The 26,327-nt window shown below is 40.3% G+C and overlaps 2 protein-coding genes across 7 annotated transcripts in view; one reads left to right on the forward strand and one right to left on the reverse strand.

Moving 5' to 3' along the window:
• The window catches only part of LOC124305338 (uncharacterized), a 115,718-nt gene that overhangs the window by 34,872 nt on the left and 54,519 nt on the right, over positions 1-26,327 (reverse strand). The window contains exons 3-4 of the mRNA XM_046764642.1: positions 8,838-8,970; positions 8,252-8,385 (exon numbers count right to left, since the gene is read on the reverse strand). Coding sequence (XP_046620598.1) covers positions 8,252-8,385; positions 8,838-8,970 — 267 coding nt within the window. The remainder of the gene's footprint in view (positions 1-8,251; positions 8,386-8,837; positions 8,971-26,327) is intronic.
• The window catches only part of LOC124305324 (leucine-rich repeat-containing protein 15-like), a 117,070-nt gene that overhangs the window by 17,112 nt on the left and 73,631 nt on the right, over positions 1-26,327 (forward strand). For 4 of the 6 annotated variants that reach the window (XR_006908364.1, XM_046764619.1, XM_046764621.1 and 1 more), the window contains exon 2: positions 16,311-16,485. The gene's annotated coding sequence lies outside the window, so the exon portion shown is untranslated. Of the gene's footprint in view, positions 1-1,337; positions 1,414-16,310; positions 16,490-26,327 lie in introns of those variants that run through there. The other 2 variants (XM_046764622.1, XM_046764620.1) reach the window with 2 other exon arrangements.

The following is a 26,327-nucleotide window of genomic DNA, read 5'->3' on the forward strand; positions in this document are numbered from 1 at the left end:
TCACACCTGTTACAAAATGCAAAAATAATACGAATGAATAAACTGATTGTCAAAATAAAAACCATACGAATGAAATGCCCGAGAGAAAAATTGAATTCTCAGTGAAGGAAATTCGACTCGGTGCAATTACAAAATCAAATTACTGCGCACACTTTACGACGTAATGATTATACATTTCACATATACATATATAGAAAACGAGCTCGATAGCACCTACGGGAAAGAGTCTATGCCGGTATGGTTATTATAGTCGGCTAAGGCGGGTGCGCGGGAATGAGAAAGTATAAGGATTGAAAGAAAGAAAAACGAAGAAGAAGAAGGAGAAAAAACGTAAGGGAAAAGCAAAGAAGCAAAGCAATCAAATTAATATGAAAGCTTCCGTGAGAGAAAAAACTAACCACAGCGCACGACGTTAATTATTTTTATTTCAACGAATGAATTCTTCTCACACGTTACGTTGCAGGTTTCCTAGAAACGGAAAAGAACGGATCCGAATTAATCGTCCAATTAATTTAATAAAACAATTAAGATTCTCACGAGACTCTGTATGAACAATACAACCGCTTTTCACAGCCTTACGTTAATCAGGCGTTACCATCTTCCTGCAACGAGTGCAGCATGTCGGATAATAGCGATTATTCTTACGATTTTCCAAACACATTGTATTAATTGCCGAGATTATTAACGCTAATAATCAGGACAGTCCAATCGCACTTCTGGTTGAAGGATAGATGGAGGAGATACTTGCTTTACAGTTGCAAATATGATAAAGAATTGAGAATCGTGAGTAAGGAAGAGAATATAAAAAAAATTCATTGCTCGTGGTTTCTTGGTTTTTTTATGTATCTTATCGTTATTCGAGAATTTCTTTATTTTACTAGTCAAGAATGCAAGAAATTTATCGATCTTTGTCGAGGCTCCGGAATCACTTTGAGCTACGAAGCTGTAATTCGCCTCCTTTGAAAGCAGAGCTTTTTCTACGAGGTTGCAATGAATACTCGAGGAAGGTGGCGTGAAAAATCGGTCTTCCGCATTCTTCCTGAAATCTAAATTGGACGAAGGCGTGAAAAAACAGTTCCATCACATAACCGCTTTGTTAACGTTTGTAACTGTGTAAATTCTATCTTCAGGCGCGTGATGTACCAAGATCAATTTACCAACAGCTCGTTCTACACACGGTTCGGAAACGAATTCGTTTAACGGTTCGCTGACGATGGAACTGTGCAGCAGCAACAAGAGCTTGAGTTCCAAAGGCGTTTTTTCCTCCCATTTAAAAACTCTACGATATAATATTAATTTTCTCTGATTGCTCGAAGACGACGTACGGGAAACGAATGGAGAGGAGGAAAAAACATGCCAGAGATGGAATTTAGAGAATCGAACACATGCCTGGTAACATCCTACAGTCCGATGGTAATTGAATAATGAATAATTCAAAGCTCATCCCTGATTCACGGGGGCGATGATGCAAAACGAAATGTAATATCGATACCCTGGGGTTATACAATACGTTACATTTGGTCGTGTAAGTATATCTGGGTCGTAAATTCAAATCTCTGTAATTGAAATTTTCCCGGCAAATCCTCGACATAAAACTGATTCGATAATTTCACACCGTTTATTTCATTCTATCCGTCTATCACTCTGACGTTGCAGCTATAAGTCGTCGCGAATCATTCGTTCATTCGTTACGGAATCCCAGAAGGAAACTCATCCTCTCTGAAAGCACTGCAGTCGATCATTCGAATAAAAAAACATAAAAAATAAAAGTAAACACTTGAAACTCTTTCAGCACTTACTGCAAAATTCTCTCACTTAATTTAATTTAATTTAATTGCATTTAATTTCCACTGCTGGAGGCAGCTATACAAAGACTGCAGTAGCTTCCGATTACTTTTCTCTCGCGTTGTTAATTCGATTGGCTTATCAGGGTCACGTAGCTACACGTACATCTCTAGGTTAGCCAGCCGGCAAAGTTCGTTGAGGTAGGATAGGATAGTCAGATATATATATAATCATATATATATATATATACGTGCAGCAGCGGTATCCGCCTTCTTTCTACCCTCTCTGTCATTTTCTCTCTCTCTCTCTCTCTTTCCCGACGGAAGTAGGAAATTGAAAACTCTCTCACGCAACAGTGGCGCAAAGGTGTTCCCTTAATTAAGTTTAATTAACCAGGTTTTCCGGAGAGCTAATCCTTTCTCCTAACAAGTTATAATGTTGAAAATTCATTCAAACCATCGATCCACATACTCGGCAAGGGCTTAATAACATCACAAATGAAATTCCAACTCGCCGAGGAGCATGGCAAAGCGAGAATTTCAAAATTACAAGTACCTAATTGTGGTTAGAACAAGAACAATCAGACGAGTGCACCCATTAGCGCCGAATTAATTAGCAAAAATTCACAACACACTCGGTCGTTGTAAAAAGAAACACACACACCGATACGAATGAAACGATTTCACGTTCTTTCCATTAAATTGTACACCCATATATACGTATATAGTTATACCAACACGCGAAAATTCTTGTAAGAAATAATTCCGACGCGTGAATGCGAATTCAGGATTTCACCTGTATAACGGAGGGCTGATAGACGTAGTGCTACTCATCCAGGTCAATTGGCTGGAAACTATAATTAGTGGGTTCGAGTTTGAGGATGGGAAAGTCTGGAGAATGAGAAGGAGGAGGATGCCTAGTGCGGGATTGCGCGTGCCTGTGTCGACACACGAATGGGAGAAGGTGGAGATAGGAGGAAGAGAGGAGGACGGACAGGGATCGTGACCATCCATTTCCAAGCGATTTAGGAGCCCTCCTCCGGGACATCGTGGCGCTCTCCAATTAGGAAGGACGCGGGTCCGCGAGTTGTTTCGCAAAATTGCCGTGTTCGCGTCCACGAAAACATTTCCGCTGTTACCGAGTGATGGATGTTGGATTCTCACGAGTCCCCCAGAGGCTGATGATGACGTTTCCGACTTCCTCTGGGTTCATACACGCGTGAGCAACTTTGTTGTAAACACTACCGGCGTTAATATGTAATTACAGTGAGAATATCAATGTTTCCTTCTCTATCACTGCATTGAAACGAAGAAACTTTTAGGACGATGGTTGCTCTTGAATAAACAACGAGATGACCGATTTGATTTATTGGCTAATTCGTATGCGGGTTGCGAAGACAAATCGGATCATTGATCGATAATAGGCAGCGAAGAGCGATGAATATTGACGCGCTTTAAGAGGCAGCGAAGAACGAAGATTCAAATTTTGTGAAATACCTTAAACCACCGATACCTACGTTTATAGAATTATGAGTAGCGCCCGGACAAATGTGTATTAAAAATTGCAAAATATGTACATCCAATATCGACTTGAAAAACGAAACTATGGAAAACAGCAACTGCATTTTCTTGATCCAAGCATCGCATACTTCATATAGAAAACCAAATACGGAGTGAAAATGTTTCAAATAAAAACTATGTATGTGCATATTAATCCGGGCCCTAATTATGAGAGTATATTTCAACTGCATTTTTATATTTCCAAAAAAAAAAATTTAACACGTTTTTCTGCTAACTTCAGCTTGGCAAGGGCATCCTGGCCTAAGGCGAAGCGAATGGCGAGTGGTTTACCGCGAGGAACATACCGTAATGGGCTTAAACAATGGCTGAGTACTTCCAGGAAGAAAGACGAAGCTCCAGAATCGGCGAAGCTTCGAGTCCTTGTCGCCCCGCGGCGGTCGGCGAACCGACTGAATGGACCGTCATCCGGTCTCTTCTGCTTCCCCTTCGCCTTCCTTCTCTTTCTGATTTTGCTCCTCAGGTATACGGCTGGACGATGAATAGATCATGATTCAAGTTCGCAACGAGGGTTGTATGGATTGGAGGACGAAAATTGACGCGTTGTTCGAAAGGTGATCAGATCGAGTAAGCTTCGTCGAAAACTTATTTCACCACCGATACCGATCAGTTCGAACGACGAATTTTTTAGGAGAAAATAAAATCTCGTTGGCTGTTCGACGAGGATCGCAATATCGTAATATTACGATAAAATATCTACACAGTGAAAGGATTTATTGAATTTACCAAATATCGCGATCAAATGTAGAGAAAGAAATGTCATTCGATTCACCAAAGACGAGGTCGAAACATTACTTCGAAGTATCGTTGGTAACCAAATTTATTTCATCTAACAAAAAATTCCAACGCTGTGGCAATTGACCGGCAGTATTTTTGTCTCTGTCTCTCACTTGCTCCTCGGTTTTTTTTTCCAACAGAAGGGAGAGAAAAATGCGGATTCGTACGTACAGAATTGTCGAGATCTCTGGACGATCTGATGGCTGAATGAATGTTCGATCGAAATTATCGATTCTCCGAGAATCGCTCGCTGCAAAAGCGACGTACCAATTAATCAAAATAACTCATTGAGTCGATCCCGATTTTTCACGCTCAATTTTTCAACTCCGTGAGATAAAGAGAGGTGATAAATAAAAAGTGCGAACGTGCAGAGGCGCGTGCAACAAAGACGCGGGAAATTTGAAATTCGAGGAATTGAAAAAAAACGGTTCCTGCTACGCCTTAGCATGTGTCCCTGAATTCACTGGCAAATTGGCAGTCAGACGTAATCGAGAGCGGAGTTTAGTTAAACGCCGTTCAACCGAGACGAATTATATCTGAATAACGTCGTTTAAAGTTTCAAACTCTCCTCGTCGCGTCATCGTTGCTGCCGAACTTTTTGCCCGGATTGCCTCGCCCGGTAATCAACAGGTTTTTGACTCTCAATTAACCGCGTGTACTTAACTGTCGTTAACTAGAAGTATCCGTATACATATACATTTGTATATACATATTATACATATATATGTACCTATGAACCTGTATATAGTGTCGTTTATAAGTTAAGGTTATATTATGTAATGTAATCTTATTGTGAGACCTTGTATTTTTTGTCCGTAATTTATACATCAGCTCACAAGCTCTGGGGTAGAATTAAACTTCGCCCAAGTGACTTGACGAGAAACCCCAAAGTTTCAGAAGATGCAAACTTCGGCTCACAGATTCGAGCGAAAAGTCGAACGAATATTTCCGTACTTATCGGAGTTTGTTTAATGTGAACGTAAAAGAAAAAAAAAATAAATAAATAAACACTCAACGAAATCACATGCTGAGTTGTAAATTTTACCAGTTAATTTATCGTTTCTCTACTTACCAAGAAAAAAAAATCACTCAAATTATCCGAAAAATGTAACCTAAATTGTATAAATGAAAAATTCAATCTATCGAATAAAATTTTATTTTACAAACCAAACGAAGATGAATTTAATTAATCACAACTAGCTTGTTCCGCAAGTGAAATATAGATGATTTGATAGATTGAAATTCGGTTTGAAGTTAAAAATAACAACGACCATTGGTAACAGTCGTATTATCAGGAACCTTTTTCTCACCTGCTCCTTGCGATCCTTTATATTTTCTGACAATCCTTTTTCTCTCCTTTTTGTTTCCTATATTTCTTGCCTCATTCTTCGCTCAGCGTGTGAAATAAGTTGGTACAGGTACAACTATATATATATATATATACACGTATACCCGTATAAAGATATGAGATCGTTACGTGATTGGAGAACCAAAGGATCAGGGATAACGGCGCACGGCTGTATTATACTTATCGGAGAAGATTTTCCAAGCTGGTGCAAGGGAAACTCGATACGGGGGCCAATCGACGTGGACGCCTCGACCAATCAGGCGGCATATTTAGGAGAACCCATGGACAAGCGTCGCGACGCCGCCGCCTCTGAAGTAGCCTGGAAACGTCCGGGACGTGCTTGAAATTTCGAAATGTGAGACGGGTCGGTACAGCGTTAGCTAGAGGAGCATTATACCGAGAAGCTACCTTCATTATCAGCGATTCGTAGGTCTCGATCGGCAGGATTTGCCAGAAGATTCCCCCGCCTTCGGCAGGACCAGCAATTTGCAGATTGGCCATTTTCTTTGATCATTTTTGCCGGTCCCTTCGCGACTAGGACTTCTTCTTCTCTTGGTCTCGTCTCTCTCTCTCTCGATAGAGAGACACACGCGGGATCGATTGATCGAATGAACGAATGAACGCCTCGTGATGCATTATTTACGAAGAAAAAGGACGCAACGGAGGGACGGACGGACTCCGGTAATGCAATTCGTTGATTCTCCACGGAGCTACCAACCGGTCACTTCTTTTTCTACGAGTTATTCGATACTTCCGTACGTGACTCGGAGCACCCCTCGACAAAAAGGAACACGGCACGTTCCGTCCTTGACAATCATTAAAACATCCCGAGTGACTTCCGACGGATGTATCCAAGAGTCCCGACCCACCGTGACGCAGACCAACGTCATCGCACGCCATCCTGCCTCGACCTTGGAACACGGTCCATAAATCTTCGCCTTCACTTTTCCCATCAATCTCAACGAGTGTCCGAGCAATCCTCCGAGGAGAGTTTATAAGACGTTCTCCACCCCCCTGAATCGCAGGTATAAGGTATAAGGTGTAAGGTACCGACTACCAGCGAAAGTTGGACGGGCGACTTAACAACGGAAACAAACCTGCAGTCTCAGGGGTGGCAGACAGGCGTTAGACGTGAGTTGGATGGTGAAAAGGAAGAAGAGTCGGAGGGTGAAACGGAGTTCCAGTGACGAATCGGGCTCGAGGCACTTCGGCCTTCGGCCAATCGTGATCGCGCTTAAGTCCCGTCTTCCCCCGAGTAAAATAGCTCATTGAATAGCGCGGAGGAACGGTCAATCGAAAACGTGATTCGAGCACTGATTCCTACGGACTTCGGCCCTTGGCTAACCTGCAACAATACTTACCGCGAAGCTAAACGGAACACTGCAACACGAGACAAAGCGACGACGCCTGACGTCGGCGTCTGTCTGCGTCCACCCCTCTTCTTATCGCCCGTCCAAGGCCTCTTTCGGGCAGATAATCAAAATCGACTTTGTCTGCCCGACTGGAGGAGGGGGGGATGCCCCATCCTCCGACCACCCCTTTGGGTTGTGCCAAAGTCTTGCAGGCTGAACCCGCCTCGTAGTAGCTAAGGGGAAAGTTTTTGGGGTCACGAGATTCCGTGGATATTGTCAGTGTTGTACGTTGTCTGGATAATTTTGTCCGATATTATTGTTGGATGAATTAACCTCATCTTTCGACTCGTTGTTGTACGTTATTTGAATTATTCTATCCGATCAAATCGTCTCTGAGATGAATTAACATCATCTATCATCTTGTTGTAAGTTGTCTGGATAATTTTATCCGACAAAATTATCTCTCAGATGAATTGACCTCATTTTTCAGCTTGTTATTTTCGTCGATTTTTTTTCTGTGGTACAAAGATAGGCTGAAACGCAGCCTGATCAAACGTATGTAGCGAAAATTAACGAAAGTAAGTTAAACTCAGTAAAAATGTCCTTCCGGAGAAAACGCTTAGTAATATGCTGCATTGGGAAAGGGATTTTTTCTTTTTTTTCTTATTCTCGTACAGGTGGCAAAAAATACTGCTTAAACGACATTTTACTTTACAATCTCGCCAAATCTGTCGTTGCTTTGAAAAACCTACACTGTCAGTTAGAGTTTATTCCACCGAATCTTACGTTTCGTCGATAAACAATTCTTTAAAAATTATTCAATATTTTCAACAACATGTTTAGAATTTCCAATTTTCGTACTAATTATTTTCGTCATCCCGATGTAAAAATAAGGATAATTTGATATTGTACAGAGATGATTTCATACGAGATAGTATTTTTTATCTTATCAATAAATGAATTTCGGACAATACGAATAATCTGGTCTTTACCAAGATTCTACAGAATAATCATACCTTGTACAAAACTGTACAATATACTGCACTTTTAAAGAGTTGTGAAAATATTTTATGTGATTACAATTAATCGAAATTGTAACCAAAAACCCGTTTCTTTGCTTTATTGCCAGTCACAGCAATGTAGAACCTTTAAAACGAATATTTACAGCCGCGCATTACGTACAGCTTGAGCAATCCTGTCTTTGGCAGATTTTTCGGAGAATAAAATCAACCCTCGCCGCAACCGTCGAAAAAAAATGATTCCATGCGAACCCAATGAAACGACTCTGTGTCCGATCCTTGCAAAATTCAAAGACGTCACAGAGAGAAGAAAAAAAGGAGTATGAATGAACCTGGTCGTTTAATTCGAAGGGTATTGGAAGAAGCGGGTTTTCACACCGTGGGTATACCTACACTTCGACGTGTCCCGAGAATGATCTTGAACGGCGGTAGGTGTACGTAGGTAATACGGGCGGATGCACAAATCTCGGCGAGGCTCAAAGGCTCAGAAAGGCTTATCCCGAGGTGGACGATGGACCAAATCTCGCCTGGAGAATCATAGATTCAAAGACAGATGTGTGGCGGTAGAAAATGGCGGTGTGGGACGACACGCGACTTGGTCGTCTCCTCGGGAGAAACTCGAGGCGGCAAGGGAGGAAGGAAGGGAGGGAGGGAGGGAGGGAGGAAAGCTGGGCGCAAAAAGCCAGTGAATTCATATCGGCGACTGGCAATGGATGCGCCGTCGTGCCGAGGGCAAAAAGTCGGATCTCGACGACTCGCTTTCGTATATCAAAGGATTAAAGCGAGTTCTCTGACGGAGCTTCGAGGTTATCTCGAGGATACTTTTCAAAGCTACGCGCCTAAGGCTCTCGGCCCGAGTCGCTCGAGGAAAGAATCATTTCAAAGGGATTTTTATTTCATTTCGTGCGGTTATTTATCCGGCTCGTTAATTCATTCATTTACCTTATTTCGACGCGTATTTATAATTTTTGTCTCTTACCTTTGACGCTTCGTAATCTTCTTCTTTTTGTTCTTCTTCTTTTTCCTTTACTGGGAATCGACTTTTCAACAGCGGCTGATTCACCGTCTGCATAATTCTCGTTTCCACATAATATTCTTTCCCAGTTTTCATCCTAAGCGAAACAAAAAAAAAACTGATTCAGAAATAAAATCGACATGTTAAATCAAAAATTACCAAACTTTAGGACATAAATGCGTACGATCGATGACTGTAACAAAAAATAGAAAAAAACAATTCTCGTAAAAGCAGGTGCGGGAGACTTTCGTCTCGTATTTTAGCGTCAAGTTAATATCTCTGTCACATTATAACGAAGAACTTACGAGGCAACTGGGAGAAGGTAAAAGGAAATGAATAGAAAAGGTAAAATGGCAGTCGCCCAAGCTGCGGGGCGAGATTGCTTCTCGTTTGTATTCATTAATTCGAACTTTTGTTTTTGGGCACGAGATCGCGGCCGTTTAAAAGCAACACGATTCTTTCATCAAGGCTTCTCTTCTCCCGCTCACTTCTCTTCGCCCCATGTTTTATACCTACACCCATCGCATACTTACCTATAACCGACAATTTACCTTTCACTCATTTTTCTAAATCAACCTAATCTTTCGGCAACATTTTTGTCTCATTAAGACTCGCCTATTTCTCATTCGTCACGCTCAGTTTTTTTCTTTTTTTCTTTTTTATTTCCGCGGACATTGTTCGTTGCGTTTATATTATTTTCGGATGACTGTCTGTGAGACTGATTGCCACGTAATATCTATGAAAGAAAAAGGCAAAGAAAAACGGAAGTGAACAAAACAATGCAAATAAATCAACCAGAATAACGAGCAACATTATTTATGAAATTAATGAATATAGATACGAGCAATCGATCTGTACAAAGATACGAAGTAAAAGGATTTATTTAACGGGATTAAGGCAAAGACGAGGAAAAATTGAATAAATCCTAAAAGAAATAATGAATTTCGTCACTTTAAACTTTCCTCCGAATTCGCGCATATCAATCTTACATATACGTATTACGTGCAACAAACATTAGAAGTTATTATTATGTGTACGAAACTTTTCTCCCAGCTTCTCAAAGTATACCACGTCACAATTTTGAAAACTTTTCCCAACTCTTGTAATAAAGTTTTCCTTTTTTTTTCTTTTTTTTTTTTGTTTTTTGGGCTCGAAGAAAAAAAATAAGTATGGTAATAAGTAAAAATTATTCTCAAAAACCACGTTTTCCGTCTACCGCCTCCCTTTTCCTTCTATAACCATAACTCGACACTCGCGACTTTCTCTTGACTATTCATTCTTCTGTATTGAAGGGAAAAAAAAGGAACCGATGTAATCCGAGATCGAACGAATGCACGACGAAGTAGCTTGAAAAATTTCATTCAATAAATTCTATTCCATCCAACTTCACCGCGGGGTATTTTTTCTGAAGAACCCGGAAAGCAGAGAGAATTATACATGTACGGGTGGGAGAATAATGGAATGGCACATAATTTGTCGGTCCCTCAAAACCAGTCCATGAATATTCCCGCTTAGGCCTTTGTACGTACGTATTTTCATCAACGTGCAGGGCATAATAGATTCATTTATTTGTTTCGGGGAGGGATTGAACGGCTTATATACATATATATATATATATATATATATATATATATATATATGTATGTATAATGCGCAATAAATAGAAAGCGTGAAACGCGAGACGGTCCGCTTGATTAACGCCTAATGCGTTGGATAAATGAATGAACAATGCGAGGAATTTTTTCTGCTCAAATTGTCATTATCATCATTATCATTATATTATTATTATTCTAAATTCATTTCTCTCCAAAAAGCCAGATGTAAAACGAGGGGAGAGGAAAGTGGCGAAGGCTTTGTCTCGAGTGTAAATTTCAAAGATAAACGGGCGGAAAAGTGCTCCCGTGGTATGGGTAGGAAAAAATTTAGCAATCAAAATAGCTGGGATAACTAAAGTTGCCGGGATTTCTCGAGTGAAATTCGCGTTTCATGTGATAACTAAAAGATAAAAAGAAAAAAATAAAATGACGCTGTATACATGCGTACACTGTAATATGGGTTTATGTATAAGAAGGGGTTGAAAACTGCAACCATTTAAAATAGCTGTACAATTGTAATAACTGAAAGAAAAGGAAACGAGAGAAACGAGGCTTAAAATTATCGACGATGACTTAAAAAGTTGCAAGTGTAGGAATAACAAAAAAAAAAAAGAAAAGAAAACTTGGCTTTTCTCTGTGAAAGAAATACAATGAGGTTATTTTAGGTTAAAATTTATGCTAAAGAAAACGAGAATAAACGGATAAATTCAGAGAATTATTGTAAAAACATTTTTCCTCATTGAACGAACCTTTGAACGAGTTGAAACTGACTGTAGAATAATCAATACACCTAGCCGATTTTCCGCTCGTATTGTCGAAGGAAGGTATAAGCATAGAAATAGGTATAAACTGTGTGCACGGGTCAAAGAACAGATGGTGGAGCGATTATGCAGGCGGCGAAGCCCGCGACCCTCGCGACAAAATCCGATTCAACGAATTTGGGCGAGTGAGGGTGAGTGGCGAGGGTCGACGATTTTTATGCTTACCAAGGCGAGCTTAAATTGACCATCGAGACGTCTGCGAACGGAACGATCAATTCGGCCGATGCGCCACGACGATATAATACGTATCGAGTGAAATTCCGAATTTGAAAATGGGTGCGAAAGCGCAGAATTCAGAATTTTTTGGTGGCGAAACTTGAAGTATAGAAATCGAACTTTGACGAAACAAAGTTTCGAATGATCCGAAACTCGACGCTCAAAGTTCGGAAAAGACAAAGTACCGAAAGAGCTTAACTTCGGCAAGTCAAAGTTCCGAAAGTGCGAGAATGAGAAAATTTTTAAACCTGAAACATTGAAATTCCGAATGAACGAAGACTTTAGTAAAATGAGTATCGTTGCAACAACTAGTTGAATATTTTCCAACAAAAACAGAATCAGGTACCATTAACTATTTTGTGCGATTAAAAACATCAATAATACATCTTCTTTTAATTACAACGCAAAATCAGTTTGTTTGATTGATCATTTTTTATTTATTGAATGAGACCTCGACAAGAATTTACCGTTGCACCAACATCAAATTATCGCAACAGTTTCACGAAAGTATAGTGAGAGTGATCATAATCAAATATAACAATAAAAGAAACTTGATCTATGATTTATGTAGCTAGAAATCTAATTTTCGAAAAGTGAAAACTGGAAAATAGTCAATGACTTTGTGATAAGTGGTTAGTAAAAATTTTCTCTCGACGCAAGGAAAGTCCAAAGATCTTTTTTTCCAGATCGAAAAACGAAAAGTTCGATATTTGAACAATAATAAGAACCGAAGAAAAAAATACAAACGAAGTAGTAGGGCGAAGGAAAAAAAAACGGAGAAAAAGAACAACTGACGTTTTTATCATGCGATAGAAAGATTCGCGCCGAAGACGGTAAATTCTTTTGCACATACGTATGTATACTCGGGATATAGTTTCTGAAATGAGACGGACGAAAAATGAAAAACGAGAAAAGTGCGCACGGTGCACACCGCGTGAAATGGGAATGAGAAATAAACAACTTTTACCATATCGGTGAAAATGGAAGCTGTCCGATGCTCAACGTCACGAATATTATATGTATATTATAAATATATATATATATATATATAATAATCGCGAACGGGTCGTCAAACGTGAAAATGTGTAATTTGCGACATTTCAGCAACATTTCAGCGACATGCCATCGCGGACAGTGATATTACGAGCCTTTGACGTTTCGTGTTTATACCTATAATTTCGCCGGTGATCGATTCATGGAAATTATTTGGCGAACGGTAGACGCCCGCGTAATACATAACTATCGATTGATCGACACGTGGGCGTTACGTTAACGCAACTAAACGGGGATAAATGCATTATTTATGGGGGTTTTCCGCTCGGTAAGAAGCGAGGCGTCCTCGTCGCAGAATGCGAAGTATATTCGACGATATAACGTGTATAGATTTCCGCGTCGAGGCGTTGAAGGCACTTCCGGTGAATAAATTCCACCCCTCCGCATGCTGCAACCTCTTTAAATTTTAGGGCGGTGAATTTGACAAGTATTTTTTCTCACTATTTCCACTTCCGTAGCGGCGTTCGACGCTCTTCTTCTCCGTTTTCTTTATTTCGTCGTCGTTGTCGTTGTTGTTGTTTCTTTCGTCCCGTGGAAAAGCCGAGGGCGAAGAGGCGATGCTTCGCCGTTTCAACGACGACCTCGAGTTGCGCCTACTTTTTGCACTTCGCTTCCTCTGCAGTCGTTAGAGCTCGGAGTTCGTTCGTGGCGAATATGGAAATTCGCAAAGACCAGAGGCGGCACGCGAACAAGGACGGCAAAAAAATCTAAATACATAATCGCGCCGCGCGACTCCCCGTATTCTTAAAACTTTTCAACTTGCGTTTTATTTTATTTTTTTTATTTCTTACTTTTACTTTTTTACTTTATCATTTGCCGCTCACTCCTGCAGTCTCGCTCTCTGTTGTGAGCATAATTTATTCGATTGTATACGCATAACGTTGATGCATCGGCACAACGTACGTTACGAACCTTTAAGTATACGTACACCTAAAAACAACAGTTGACGATAATAAAAAAAACCCGAAATACGTATTACGAGGAAAGAAATTTTCTATCGTTGAAGCGTGCGATAATATTACGTATCGCAAGCTCTGCGCGCTTCAGCAACGTGGGATCTCGAAAGCTCAGAAAAGCTCAGCCAGCTTCCTGCGCGAACCTTCAACGACAACCGGAGTCTCGTATTTATCTTCGGACCTCCGGGTCGCCGAGTTAACCCGGTTCTGTATCAATTTTCCCCTACACAAAGAAGAGGCGAAATGCAAGGAGAAAGAGAGCGAGAGAGAAATATCGCGACGTAGAGATAAGCTGAAACGAGCGGGAAAATCTAGTCCAAGGATGAAAATGTGTAATTTATAGCCGCGGTAATAAGCCGTTCAACCTTCATCCGTCATCGCTGCACGGTCATTAAACAAGACAATGATCCGTAATCTGGATTACTATTCACACGATTGAACGTGGCTGTTGTAATAATCTACGACATTTTTTCAATACAGCAGCACGCAAAGACCAACGAAATAATAAAAATAAACGGAAAGAAAAGAAAACAAAATGAAGAGGAAAATTGAAGAAAAACATTGGGACATCCCTCTTTCGAGGTTTATGCAAGAGAAACGTCGGGATGTGTGGGATTGGAAAAATAGAACTCAATCCGGCGAATGCCTCCCACGCGTCAAAGCCAGACGAAGAATTGATCGTTTCTGTTATGACGAGGATCGCTGAAAAGCTCGGGGCGACGTTTGAAAATTGAAGAAAAATTGAATTAGCAAATTAGATAAGCGACTCGGACGTGCGAATCGCTTATATATACTTTTGGCGCCCAACTTGCTGCTTCGGCGATATTTGAGGGTGAACGAATACCGATAATCCGTTCGGGATAAAGGGACGAAACCATTTGGAAAATTGATTTAAAATCCATTACCGACAACCTCGGTAAAAAAAACTGATACTATGCGACGTCGTTTCGCAGCTCCGAGCAAGACGAGGCGTTTCAATTGTCGCACGAGTTAATACTTCGAGTGCACTTTGGGATATTGAAAAAGTTTAACGTGCTCTATTCAAAATTTACGATTCAACGACAGACGAGTTTGCAATAATTGAATAATACGCAGAGTGAATACGCAATAATCTTTAGTCGAGATATTCTGCCAAGCGTCGCACGACACTCGAAATTCGTGACGTTGAGGTTTTACGTCGAAAACTTTGTACCGTCGGACAAGAGACTGGCAGCAAAGAAGATAGAGAAAGTAAGAAACAAGAAAAGAAAGAAAAAATAAATAAATAAAGACGGCAAGAAATTGTAACTGCAGCAACGATATTTCGAAGAAAACTTTTCCTGGTAAAAAATAAATCGCAAAACACGCTCTGGATCCTCATGATTTTCGCAGCACACGTGAGAACTCCAAGGGGAATCTCACCTTTTCTCTTCTGCTGGATATTCGGAATTCTGACCTACTGAAAATCGTTGTATACCCAACGTACACTTGTACAAAACGCAGTCAAATCCATTCCCGCGGTGGCAGGAAACGAAGGATCAAACGACGCTTCCTGCAGGACACGCGATTACTCCTGGATCTCGAATAACCCGGGCGGAAGAAGAGGAATAAAGGAGTCAAAGGATCGGGATTGTTACATGCACGTCGTAAAAGGAGGAAAGCAAAGATAAAAGAGAGAGAGAGAGAGGAAACAAACGATTTCCTTCATTTTTATTTATCGCGAACGAACCGTGGACCGCACGATCGATGATCGACGAACAATTTTGGAAGTTTGGGCAGCGGTTTTTAGTTCCGTTGAAATCCAATCACGCGAGATGAGGATTATTTCACCACATCCACCCCGCCCGCCACACGCTTATATCTTCGCAAAGAAACTCGTTCCTGGGGATTCTATTCAGGTGTTACCGCACGTATAGCTTGAAATAATCTTCTCCTCGCCGCGGTAACTCCGATGGGAAGAAGGTTGAACCCGTTCCATAGAATACGCCGTTTGGTTATCATTGACCAAAGATACGCGTTGGACATGTGCAGCAACGATCGATGATATTTCACTTGACGAGTCGAAGGAACTGGTATTTACACGATCTGGGCGTCGGTGTTTTATAAGTCGAAATTTCCGTTAACAAAAATTAGTAGAATCGAGGACTTGGTAGGAATAATATTGGTAGTGTCTGTATGCGAACGTAATTTTTCACAGGTTTTCGAACAAAATTTACGTTTCGATAAATTACTATCGATTCTTTCTAATTAATTACATCGTAATACCCTGCGGTGAAAAAGGATGCTGAAAACCAGTTTATCTCTGATTTCTGAGTACACAAATAACGTGCCCGAGGTTTCTGCGCGGCATGAAGGATTAACGTGGAAATAGGTTTACAAATGATTTTTTTTTTTTTTTTAATTTCTCTCGGTTAGGTATTACACGTGTGGTCGAGGGTCGCGTAGGTATACCTTGATCCTTGTACCACCGACCGCTTATATACCTCCGTTTCACCGCTGCGGAGGTGGAGTTTTAGGGAGATATTGTAGTCAGGATCGGGATAATTAAAATTAATCTCTTGAAATAATTCCTGCAAAACGTGGCTGGAGAGAGGGAGGGAGGGAATGAAATTTACATCGGATTAAGATTAATCGTGTGTTCTGTGATTCAGAGGCCGGTGCCGGTGCCTGTCTGGCTGACTACCCACCTCCGCCTCCACCTCCACCACCACAACCGAATACCCACTTACGCATAACTTACACGGACCTATGAATGTAACCTACAATATATATACATATATAACATACTCGCACGAAATGACGTTTCTGGTCTTTCAGGATAACGATGGATGCTGCATACGGGACGAGATCGTAGAGGGTGGAGGAGGTGTGCCGCGTGTATCGCTTGTCGGCACTTCTGACAGGATCAGGATTATAATAATATACACGCTCTGACCTTCGACCGGTGAGAAAGAGGCGATACGAGGCTTTTGTCCGCTGCAGCTCGGGAAGCGTGAGTAAATACTGAGAGAATTTTTATTCTTTATTTTACATATATAGGTTGATATGGGTATCCGTATATGTATAAATCACCCACGTTGTTAATTTCCTGCTAAAATACGTGTTTTAAAAATTTCCAGAAACTTTACGATATAGAAAGTGGTTTTTGTTCACAGTCTCGGAGATCACGACACATAATTCATGTTCGATCACCTTCGGGATTTAAATAATTTGTACAGCCGACTCATTTCGCAATAATATTCATAATTTTATTGCTTTCACGTAACTGTTCATACTATTTGCCGTGACAATCACCAGAACAAATTCTATTTCCCAAAACTTGACCTCTGATTATTGTCACCGATTTTTCATCACTCGAATGAAAAATATCCAATCTTTCACAAATACAGTTGAAACGTAACTCGTTGTGTGATCAGTTAGATTCGTTTCCTCAAACATTCTCAAGCTGCACACAAGTTTCGGAAAGCTTAAAATTACGTCAGTCGGATAACGAAAAATACCGATCTTCATAATCCGTCGACTATTACAGTTTAGCGGACATTATTTTCCCTGCTCCCTCTTCCCCTCCCTATTTAAAGATAAAAATCACGAGGGTATAAAAGGGATTTTATACTATTTCGCAACAGAAGCGAGAAAAAAAAGAGCGTAGCTCCGCATTCGCGATTCGAATCGAGTGGATGTAGGTATCACGGACAAAAAGCAATAACACAAATCAAGACGATATATTTCCATTTGTGAAACAAGTATCTACAGACGCTCCGTAGCGTCGCCTAGGGCGAAGGGACGAAGGGATGGATATAAGCTCGGAGCTTCCGAAAGCGTCGTTTCAGCTGCGTGCCAACCCTCGGCGAATAGTCTGAAATTCGTTGCAGGGGTTATACTTCCGGTGGAGACGGGCAAACCGTTGGCCCTTATCACCGATATTCTACAATAATCCTCAGGCATTAGCTCCGAATTGCAAGCAGCGGCCGAAATATACGGCTTTTACAGGCTTCGGGCTAGCACCGTATACAAGTATTATAGAGAAACAAATTTCTCACCTTTCACATATAATATTACGAACGATGCGAAATTCGATATCTGTTAGGATTTATATTCGATTCGGCTGGTCAAAAAATTTCACGCCACTGCGGATACTTTTATAGGATAAATAAATTTCGATCAGAATGTACAAGAATCTCGCAACGATAATGTCGATTAGGTACCTAATTTTTTTATTTTTATTCGTCATTATTATTTTCATAGGAAAAAAAGTGTGACATATATTATTTGTTTTCTATTTTTCTCTACTTTTTATTTCTACAACATATTCCGCTTCGCAGAGTTTTACCGATTAGGTTTATACGTGGTTTATAATTTCGTCGCGAAATTTGATCCTCATCCAAATCGCATTTATTTGGAACGTTGAACGCGTGCGGTTATGTAGGGACACACAATCTTGCCGATCACCCCTCACGTGTCACGCCTCGAACATAAATTGCGAGAGTGGCGACTATCACCGCAATGGAGGGATGAAAAAATGAAGCAATCAACGCTCGATAGTCGCCTGCCGCACGCCATGGCGCCCCATGCAAACAGCGAGACCGAACCCTCTGGGTATTATCATACACTGTATGCAACACCTCGACGAGGTCTTAATTATTCAACTACGCGCGTAGCTGCGCTCGGCGGTAATAAAATTCGCGACTTGAGGAGAAATAACGATGTTACCTTATTTCCTGATTTTGTATAAGATTGTATAACTCTGTAAAAACTGTGCAAAATTATACAATTATACCAACCGCGGTAACTGTTCGAAATCAGGTCAACTTCTCGCGTGATATTTTGTAAAAATAAAAAGGTTTTCGCCTCGCCATAATTAACATTCGTACATACGTACGTTAGATTTATTTAGTTTTTTCCTACAATTATCGAATCACGACAGCGGTTTGCAGTCTGAAAATATTTATAATTTCACGCGAAACGGAGAGAATTAAAAGAGAAATATTAATAAAGTAGAGAAAACGAAAAAAATTTCACACAGTATTTATACCGGTTATAATTGCGGTGAAGCTACGTTATATTGGTGCCCATTTATTTTCGCCTATGTATTACGCGTTTCGCGTACAGGTGTGAGAAATAAAGTACCGTGCATAATAATTTGCACCCGCGGGAGGCTTGCGATTCGTTTAAATAATTGCGAGTAGCAACGGTTTTCAGGTGTTGACGATTTTATTTTAATGACGTTCAGATTCAATATGCGCATGTTTTAACCCGCTGTCTAGAGTCGAGAAAATTTTTCTAGTAACCGGCAGCAAGAAGCGTTTATAATTACTGTTGGTGTACATTCGTCGCAACGAAATTTTCACGACTTGCGTTATATTATAACTACGAATATCGTAACATCGCGTTAGTAATGTAAGGAGGAAAAAGGCAGCCGGGTGCAGACCAAGAATTTTCTACATAATCGAAGATCTTATAATTCAGAACCTTCTTTCTTCGCAACTTGTTACATATAATTGCCTGAATTCGATCTCAACTTTCAAGGGCGCATCCTGTGTGAGATTTTTATCGACGCGGCGCAAAGGACGACGTCAAGGATAGGTTTGCACATTATCCTGCTCGCTTCGTGTGTAAATATATAAACTCGCGCGAACGTGTATCGAATGCACGTTATAAGCTCAAGTAGTTTGCCACGTCGTCGATCTTCTTGGGCATATAAATTCCAGAGGGATATGACACGTATATGTAGAGTAGAGATGACGTGCGCCTAAGCAAACAGATTCGCGAAATTCGTGTACCTACCTGATCATTGCAAACTTATCGACAGGCCTCTGAACAACTTTGCGGAAAATATGATCGAAGAGCCATTCTGTCACGAGGCGTGACAACGGAATCTTTGCAGACTGAGAGGCTGAAAATATTTGGCGAAAATTGAAGGAACAATTTTTTTCACTTTTCAACGATTGGCATGAAAAATTACCATGTCCCGTTTAATTTGAACTTCCGGTTTTACCGGAAATAAATACATTTTCAATATTTTACCGACAAAGGTAAACCTTTTCCTCCTCGTTACGTTTTCTAAAGAAACCCGGTTATGTTTTTCCCAGTTTATATAATTATAAAAAAAAATAAAATAAAAATTGTACAAAGTTTTTCTATTTTTTATTAATTTACTTTTCTAATTCTTCTTTAAAAACTTTTTCATTCCGCTGTCAAGTCCCATCAGTTTCACGAACAGACCAAGAGACTCTCCCCTTTTCACTGTGATGAAAGTGTCGCGAAAAAACTCTTTTTCCGGTTCGTTATTTCTCTCTCAGGCAATCGTAACAAATATGAAAAAATGAAAACGGTATAACGCAGAAGAGATTGATCAGTTCGCGTCTCATCGATCGCAGAATCGTAATATTATTCCAGATTTGGAGGAGTCCGTTTTCCTTATCCTTTACAATCCTTTCCTTCCCCCTTTTTTTTACCCTTCTTTGAAAATCTATTTTCCAATTTATCGCCTCGACTCGATTCTGACGTAGGGCGATATTAATCAAACGTTAAGCGTCGCTAAATTCGCAAACCAATTGGCCGGCGGATGCTAAGCAGAATTGATGGGCGGGTATTAGGACGTCTTTGCCAGATGCACTGCGTGGACTTATAAAATACGAGGATACTTCCGAGTCGAATGCGAGGCTATAATTCCTCCTTGGCGTCTGAATAATTACGCGTTATTTGAAGACGTCGTCGTGGTTGGCGTGTTTATTTTCATTCTACTTTGCCAGCATTTCTCTTTCCCTCTCTCTCTCTCTCTCTGATTGGCATTGCACGATAAAATTGATAAAGTGATAAATTTTTTTTACCTACTCTCAAGAATAAGATTTAGGTTTATACAAGTAAACTGAGATTGTATCACGTTAAAAACTTGGTTCGAATCGATCGAGCTTTTCGTTACACTTCCTTCGCAGCTTATTTATTCCCGGTATAAAGTGTAATACGCGGAAATCGAAGCCCGATCGTAACGGCCTTATTTTTTGTAACGTATCGAAGCGATGACCACCGTTCACCGATCGTCCGATAATGTTTCCTAATTCAAGTTTCATCCTTCTCGTAACGCAAGAAACCCGATCTCATCTTCTGGCGTCTCGAGGTACAAGCGCGGCTCTAACAACAAGTAGCCATGCAGCATAGCTCTCCACCTTCACGCGAAGGGTTCGGTATCAAAACCCGTTGGAAAAAAAGGGACAAGAATCACGCTGAAAAGTAACCAAATAATAAAACGTACGAATGAACAACTAACGCCGAAGAATATCTTACACCCGGTCTTGTGTTTCATGTGGTTTAAGGAAAACCTGCGTGCTCGGTAACCGAAATCGATTGGTTAATTAGAATGGATTTCGGATCACCGATATTTCGATTCCCGACGCGGTCTGTATCTTTCCCGTGTCGCCTTACCGACTAGATAAATATTTCACTCGACGCGACGTTACCAAATTGTTGGCAAATTTACAGAGTTGTTGATACCTTGTAAGTCTGCACCGGGGTGACGGGGTCTTTGAAAGGTGATATTTGCAGCCGATATCCAGTTTCCTATATACATAGATATATATGTGCACCCATGCATGCACCCGCGGCTTATACGTACAGCCTGCGGTGAGCTGCCACCGTATATCGAATTTATGGAAGTGGTTTCCTTCGCCTAATTATCCATTCTCTCTTTGACGATTTTTTTTTTTCTCATCGATACTGTAGAGTTTCAGCCTGTGAACGAATATTTTTATTCATTTAATTATTCATTTAGTCAAGAGTTGAACATTTGTAGCAGTTGTACGATTTGGTAGTTATACCTTTTAAAAAATAAGAAAAGAGAAAGAAGAACTTCAAGTGTTAGAAGTTTGAGGTAAATTTGCGACGAGAGAAGTGTTTTAAATTCACTTCAATTCATACACGCATCTATATACTTCACGATCCGCACGCTTGCAGACTTCGTTTGAATCGATTTGAATTTATCGACCCAATCGAAATGTCATAGGAAATCGTTACAAATATTTTCTCAAGACTTTCACCGTTTATCCAAGGTCTTCAATGACCTTTCGCAAAACTTTTGTATTTCGCGTCGTTTCAAGTGTTCGAAATTTCATAAAATCTACTTATGCCTAGCTTTATATAATCTATAGTCTTAAATACCGGGATAACTGTATAATCCGTTACATCTGGCAAACATGATAGTAATCTGCAGAATACGAGCAATTGAATTGTCCATTCACCGTTCTTCATTTACGAGGAAATTTTTTCGAAACAAATAAAAAAAAAATAAATTAAACGTACTGTTAAAAAGTAAAAAACGACGATCATTCAACGTTTTGTACAAGATGGTCGTTTTTTATTCGCGCTATCTTCGTCCGAATCTTGAAGTCGGATGAATAAATTCGGAAAAAAGAAATCTCTAGTGATAAGCGCGATAAGGATGAAGGGATGAGGCCTGCAATGAAATTAATACGGACAATATTTGAAGCGAATCTGTTTGAAGAGGTTAAGGTTAAATAAAGCGGGCATAACCGTTCCTAGAATCATTTTCTGGACCATCCTACGGATCCGTATCTCCATACATATTGGTTATAAGAGCAGAGCCTTGTTCATGCATGGAATTCCTTCGGTCTCATTCCAATTTCATTATTTTCCTTTTCCCTCTCCCTCTTCCATCTCTGATTTTCCCTAGTCCATCCATGCGGCGTCTTAAATTGGGCAAAAAAGCGAGCCGCCCAACTCGTCTCGAGTGTAACGTGAATCGTCGCGTAGAATCCCGCAGGACCCCGAAAGGCCGTCCTTGGCTGCTGACGCGAATCCAGCGGCTTCAGAACGGAATGAGCCGGATCAGAAGGACGGGAATGGAACCCTGAAAAGCAATGGGGGTGGTGGGCTCTTGGCTTTTCCTGAGGCTTACGCAGCTTCGAATGGTCGAAAACGAGCGGCCTGCGACAATGAGAAAAGATACCAAGCGGTGAAAGTTGCTCGTTCTTCGAGGCATTACAGTGTCTACCTGTTAGTATGTAAAGAATGTATAAGGAAGAGTTGATGAATATTCAACGAGGATATCACTTCCGAACGATGTTGCCTCGGGGTCAAGTGGACAAGGTTCCTCCACGGTTTCCTTCTGCTACTTCTGCTTCTTCTTATTCTTCTTCGCGGTGCTGCGTCGTTCTCACAGCTGTCCCACACCGGCACTTAACGTCGAGTGCTTTTTCGGGATAGGAACCCAAGCCGCGCGATATACACACCTTATTCAGCGGCGCTAAGGAGCCTCGGCAACTGCTGTGACCTAAGAAAAAACCAAAAAAGATTCGGATAGGACGATTCGACGACAACGCCGCTGGTCCAGACTGGCAGCTGTGTCAATGAACCGAAGAGCGAAGAGCGACGTCACCGATGCAGGTCTGGGCGAAAAGAACGAGACATTGGACAGGGTCGATAGCCCGAGTCACTCGACGTAATCGCGCGGCTCTTTTCCCTTTCCGATAATTCTACGCGTCTTTTTTTTTTTAGCGATCGATCGGGGGCGGTGTTGGAGTTGGGAATTTGAAAATTTGCGAAAACGCCCAATTCCGAATTACTTGAAATTTGAAGCAAAGAAATCACTCTTTGAAGAAACAACAAAGTTTCGAATGGTCGGAAATTCAAGTTTCGATAGATTAAAATTCCGATAATTAAAATATACACGCACAGCGTAGTTTACTCAACGAGTGGCTGCAGAAAATCAAAAAAATCGAAAATAAGAATTACCAGGATTCCGAACGTAAAAATACGAAAATTCAGATCAAAGAAAGATCGAAGTGGTGAAATTTCACCAAGCCAGAAAATCACAGAACTGAAAAACTTCGATCATTTATAAGTTTTCTCATTCTCGCACTTTTGGAACTTTGACTTGTCGGAGTTACGACCTTTCGGAACTTTGAGCGTCGGGTTTCGAACCATTTGAAACGTTGATGTTTCGTAAAAATTTGATTACCTTACTTCAAGTTTCGCCAGCGAAAAATTCAGAATTTGACGCATTCGGAACTTCTGAAATTCGAAATTCCGACACCGCCTCATCGATCGATATTATTCCTCGCCATGTATCTTCGAGAGCTTTGCTCCTCGCCCTTGCAGACTTTCCAAGGCAACGCTATCGAGAATGAGGAAGAAGGACCTCGTTTTCTCAAGGATACCGGGCGAATACATTTCATTTCCTCCTCTCTCTCTCTCTCTCTTCGTCGGATATTGTATAGGACGTATAACAGTCTAAGCAGAAGAGTATCGGAAGAAAAAAGAACATTGTTAACAATTTTCTTACATTTTCAACACGCGAAAACGTAAAAACATGACAAAAATTATTCAAAATTCATTTCAGGCAGCTTCGAAGAAAACCATAATATACATACAATTACTAACAAACTACAAATAGACTAAAATTGGACACTTAGTTTTCAATCTTACGTAACTTCCATGTTTAAAAAGACGTAAATCTTCATAATGAGAATTCGACTAATCGGCGATCGACTTCAGTTTCACTTGGCAAACTTTGACACGATTTCACTTCGATAATCCGCAACTCCTCAATATAGCATCATACACCTTGTTATTTTACATCCGATCGTTATATGCATAAGCCTGGCTATTGAAATAACAAGGGGACGGTAGATACCAGAGAACAAGGAGCCACTGGTGCGTTTTGCCAGATCGTAATTCGTCCGCTTCCGAAACTCGTAATCTTGGGATATAGTTCCGGCGAATTAAGGTTACGAGCTTACGGGTTGCGGTATCGGCACCCCGGTATCAATTTATGCCAAGAACACCACGCGCACACACACACGCCTAGCTATAACATATATGATGCAGGTACCCGCGAGCTTTTTCTATTCGTAGCGCGAGGCGATGCGATAAGCCAGAAACGATGTATCATTTACGTCAGCTGCAGTATCGCACACACATGTATACACGCAAATATAATATGTATATATATATTGTTTATAATATAATAATATATATAATAATATATATATGTTGTTTAGTTCCCATTCCTTCTTTTTTTTTTATCTTTGTTGCAGAATCTGAAAGTATACCACGTACAAAATCCTTTTTCGTTCACTTGATTATCTTGAACTTTCGCCAGACTCCGTCCGATTCTTATTATTGTACGTTTGCAGCGAATGAATTTGAATAACAACTAGTACACGCTGTTATATCGTAATTCCGTTAATTTCTATGACAGGGAAAAACAAAAGGCGGAAGAGGTTTCCTTATTAGCAAACCTGTGAACCACGTAAGCTTGCATTCGGTAAATGGCTACAGGTGAAACCTGAACGAGGGATTTCTAAAGAACGAGACGATAGAATAACTCGCGTTACGGGCTGCAGGTATCCGATGTCCGGTAATAAAACACCAGAGAAATTGCCTGCGGGTAAGTACTAACGGATATCGACTCCTATTCCTTCAGAGTTTAGATATATTTTAGGAATTTTATTAACAATCGGAACGCTTCTTTGGACCGGGGGTAAAATACCTGAAATTTTCCACAACATCTTCGAATTGTTATTTTCTCTGTTCTCACGGCGTTTCTTCCCCATTTTTATCCTTCATTTTTATTCCGGTAAAAAGAATTGTGACAAATGTCGATTTGGGGAATTTTATTGCAGATGCAAAAAAAATCCGAGAAGACGTTTCGCGATTCAGGACACGGCTAAGAACTTTACCGGCCGTCTCGGCATCTCTAATATTCAACAAACAAAAAATATCGCCCATCATTTTTATCCGTAAAATATAAATGTATAATATATGCGCTTACACCTACGGCCAACTTTTATCCGTTTCTCGCGCGATGCTTTCCGATATTCAACGATATTTCTCTCTGGTTCCCATCGCGATTTCCTATTTCACCATCAATTTGTTCGATTTATTTTACCCTCTCCAACAACCACTTCAAGATACTAGCAGAAACTCGAGACAATGTATAAAATCGCAACAAATCGATCGTAGAACGAAGACGTTAAAAATCGAGAAAATAATGCCAACCGACTTATACTTTTAAGTATAACTTCTATTGTTTCGACGACTTTCTAGACATGCCTAGAAAAGTTTCACCCCCCTCAATCCCAAGGGCGGAAGTGACGTTTAAATCGCGGTATTTCTTTTAAAATAACTACTTGTAATCACTCGGAAATGAAAATTTGAATTTTCATTAAATCTCAGAACTTCGATGTCTGAAAAATCACCTCCGACAATATTAACTGTGTGATCATTTTTTTTTTTTTCTTCTACGGTATGATTTCGTAACTTTAGTTTCAATCAATCGATTCTTTCCAACGCAGAGCTGATCAGCAAAAGTTGAGCGAAGTGAGTTTTCAGCAAAATCAAGAAAGCTATTTTTGAGTAACGTATAATATTATTTGCTCGAAATCGGCTGCACCGATTTAAATGTAACTTGATCGATTAACTTGGCTTCATTTACCCGACAATGAGTTCAGATTGTCCAGCCTCATCGTTGATTTTATTTATTTTTTTTTTTTTTTCTTATATGTTGTTTTTTTTTTTCATTTGTGTTAAGTAAACATTTTGTCGTCCAATATTTTCGCTTTCGTAAATAACGGAAATTAATCGACGATATTCTGTACATTCTATCGCCATTTTTCACCAGAATTCTCCTCTTTCCTTTCACCGAAATGCAGTGACAAGAAAAGTCCAAAAAAAAAAAATAATAATAATAATAATAATAATAGTAATACAAACAAAAAATAGAACCTAAAAAACTGCACAAATCGCAACTACCGATATTAAAAATATACGATTCAAAGTCCACACAGGGTGAAACGAAACGAAGTACGAAACGATCAA

This window comes from Neodiprion virginianus, chromosome 5, assembly GCF_021901495.1.
Source record: "Neodiprion virginianus isolate iyNeoVirg1 chromosome 5, iyNeoVirg1.1, whole genome shotgun sequence".
NCBI lineage: Eukaryota > Metazoa > Arthropoda > Insecta > Hymenoptera > Diprionidae > Neodiprion > Neodiprion virginianus.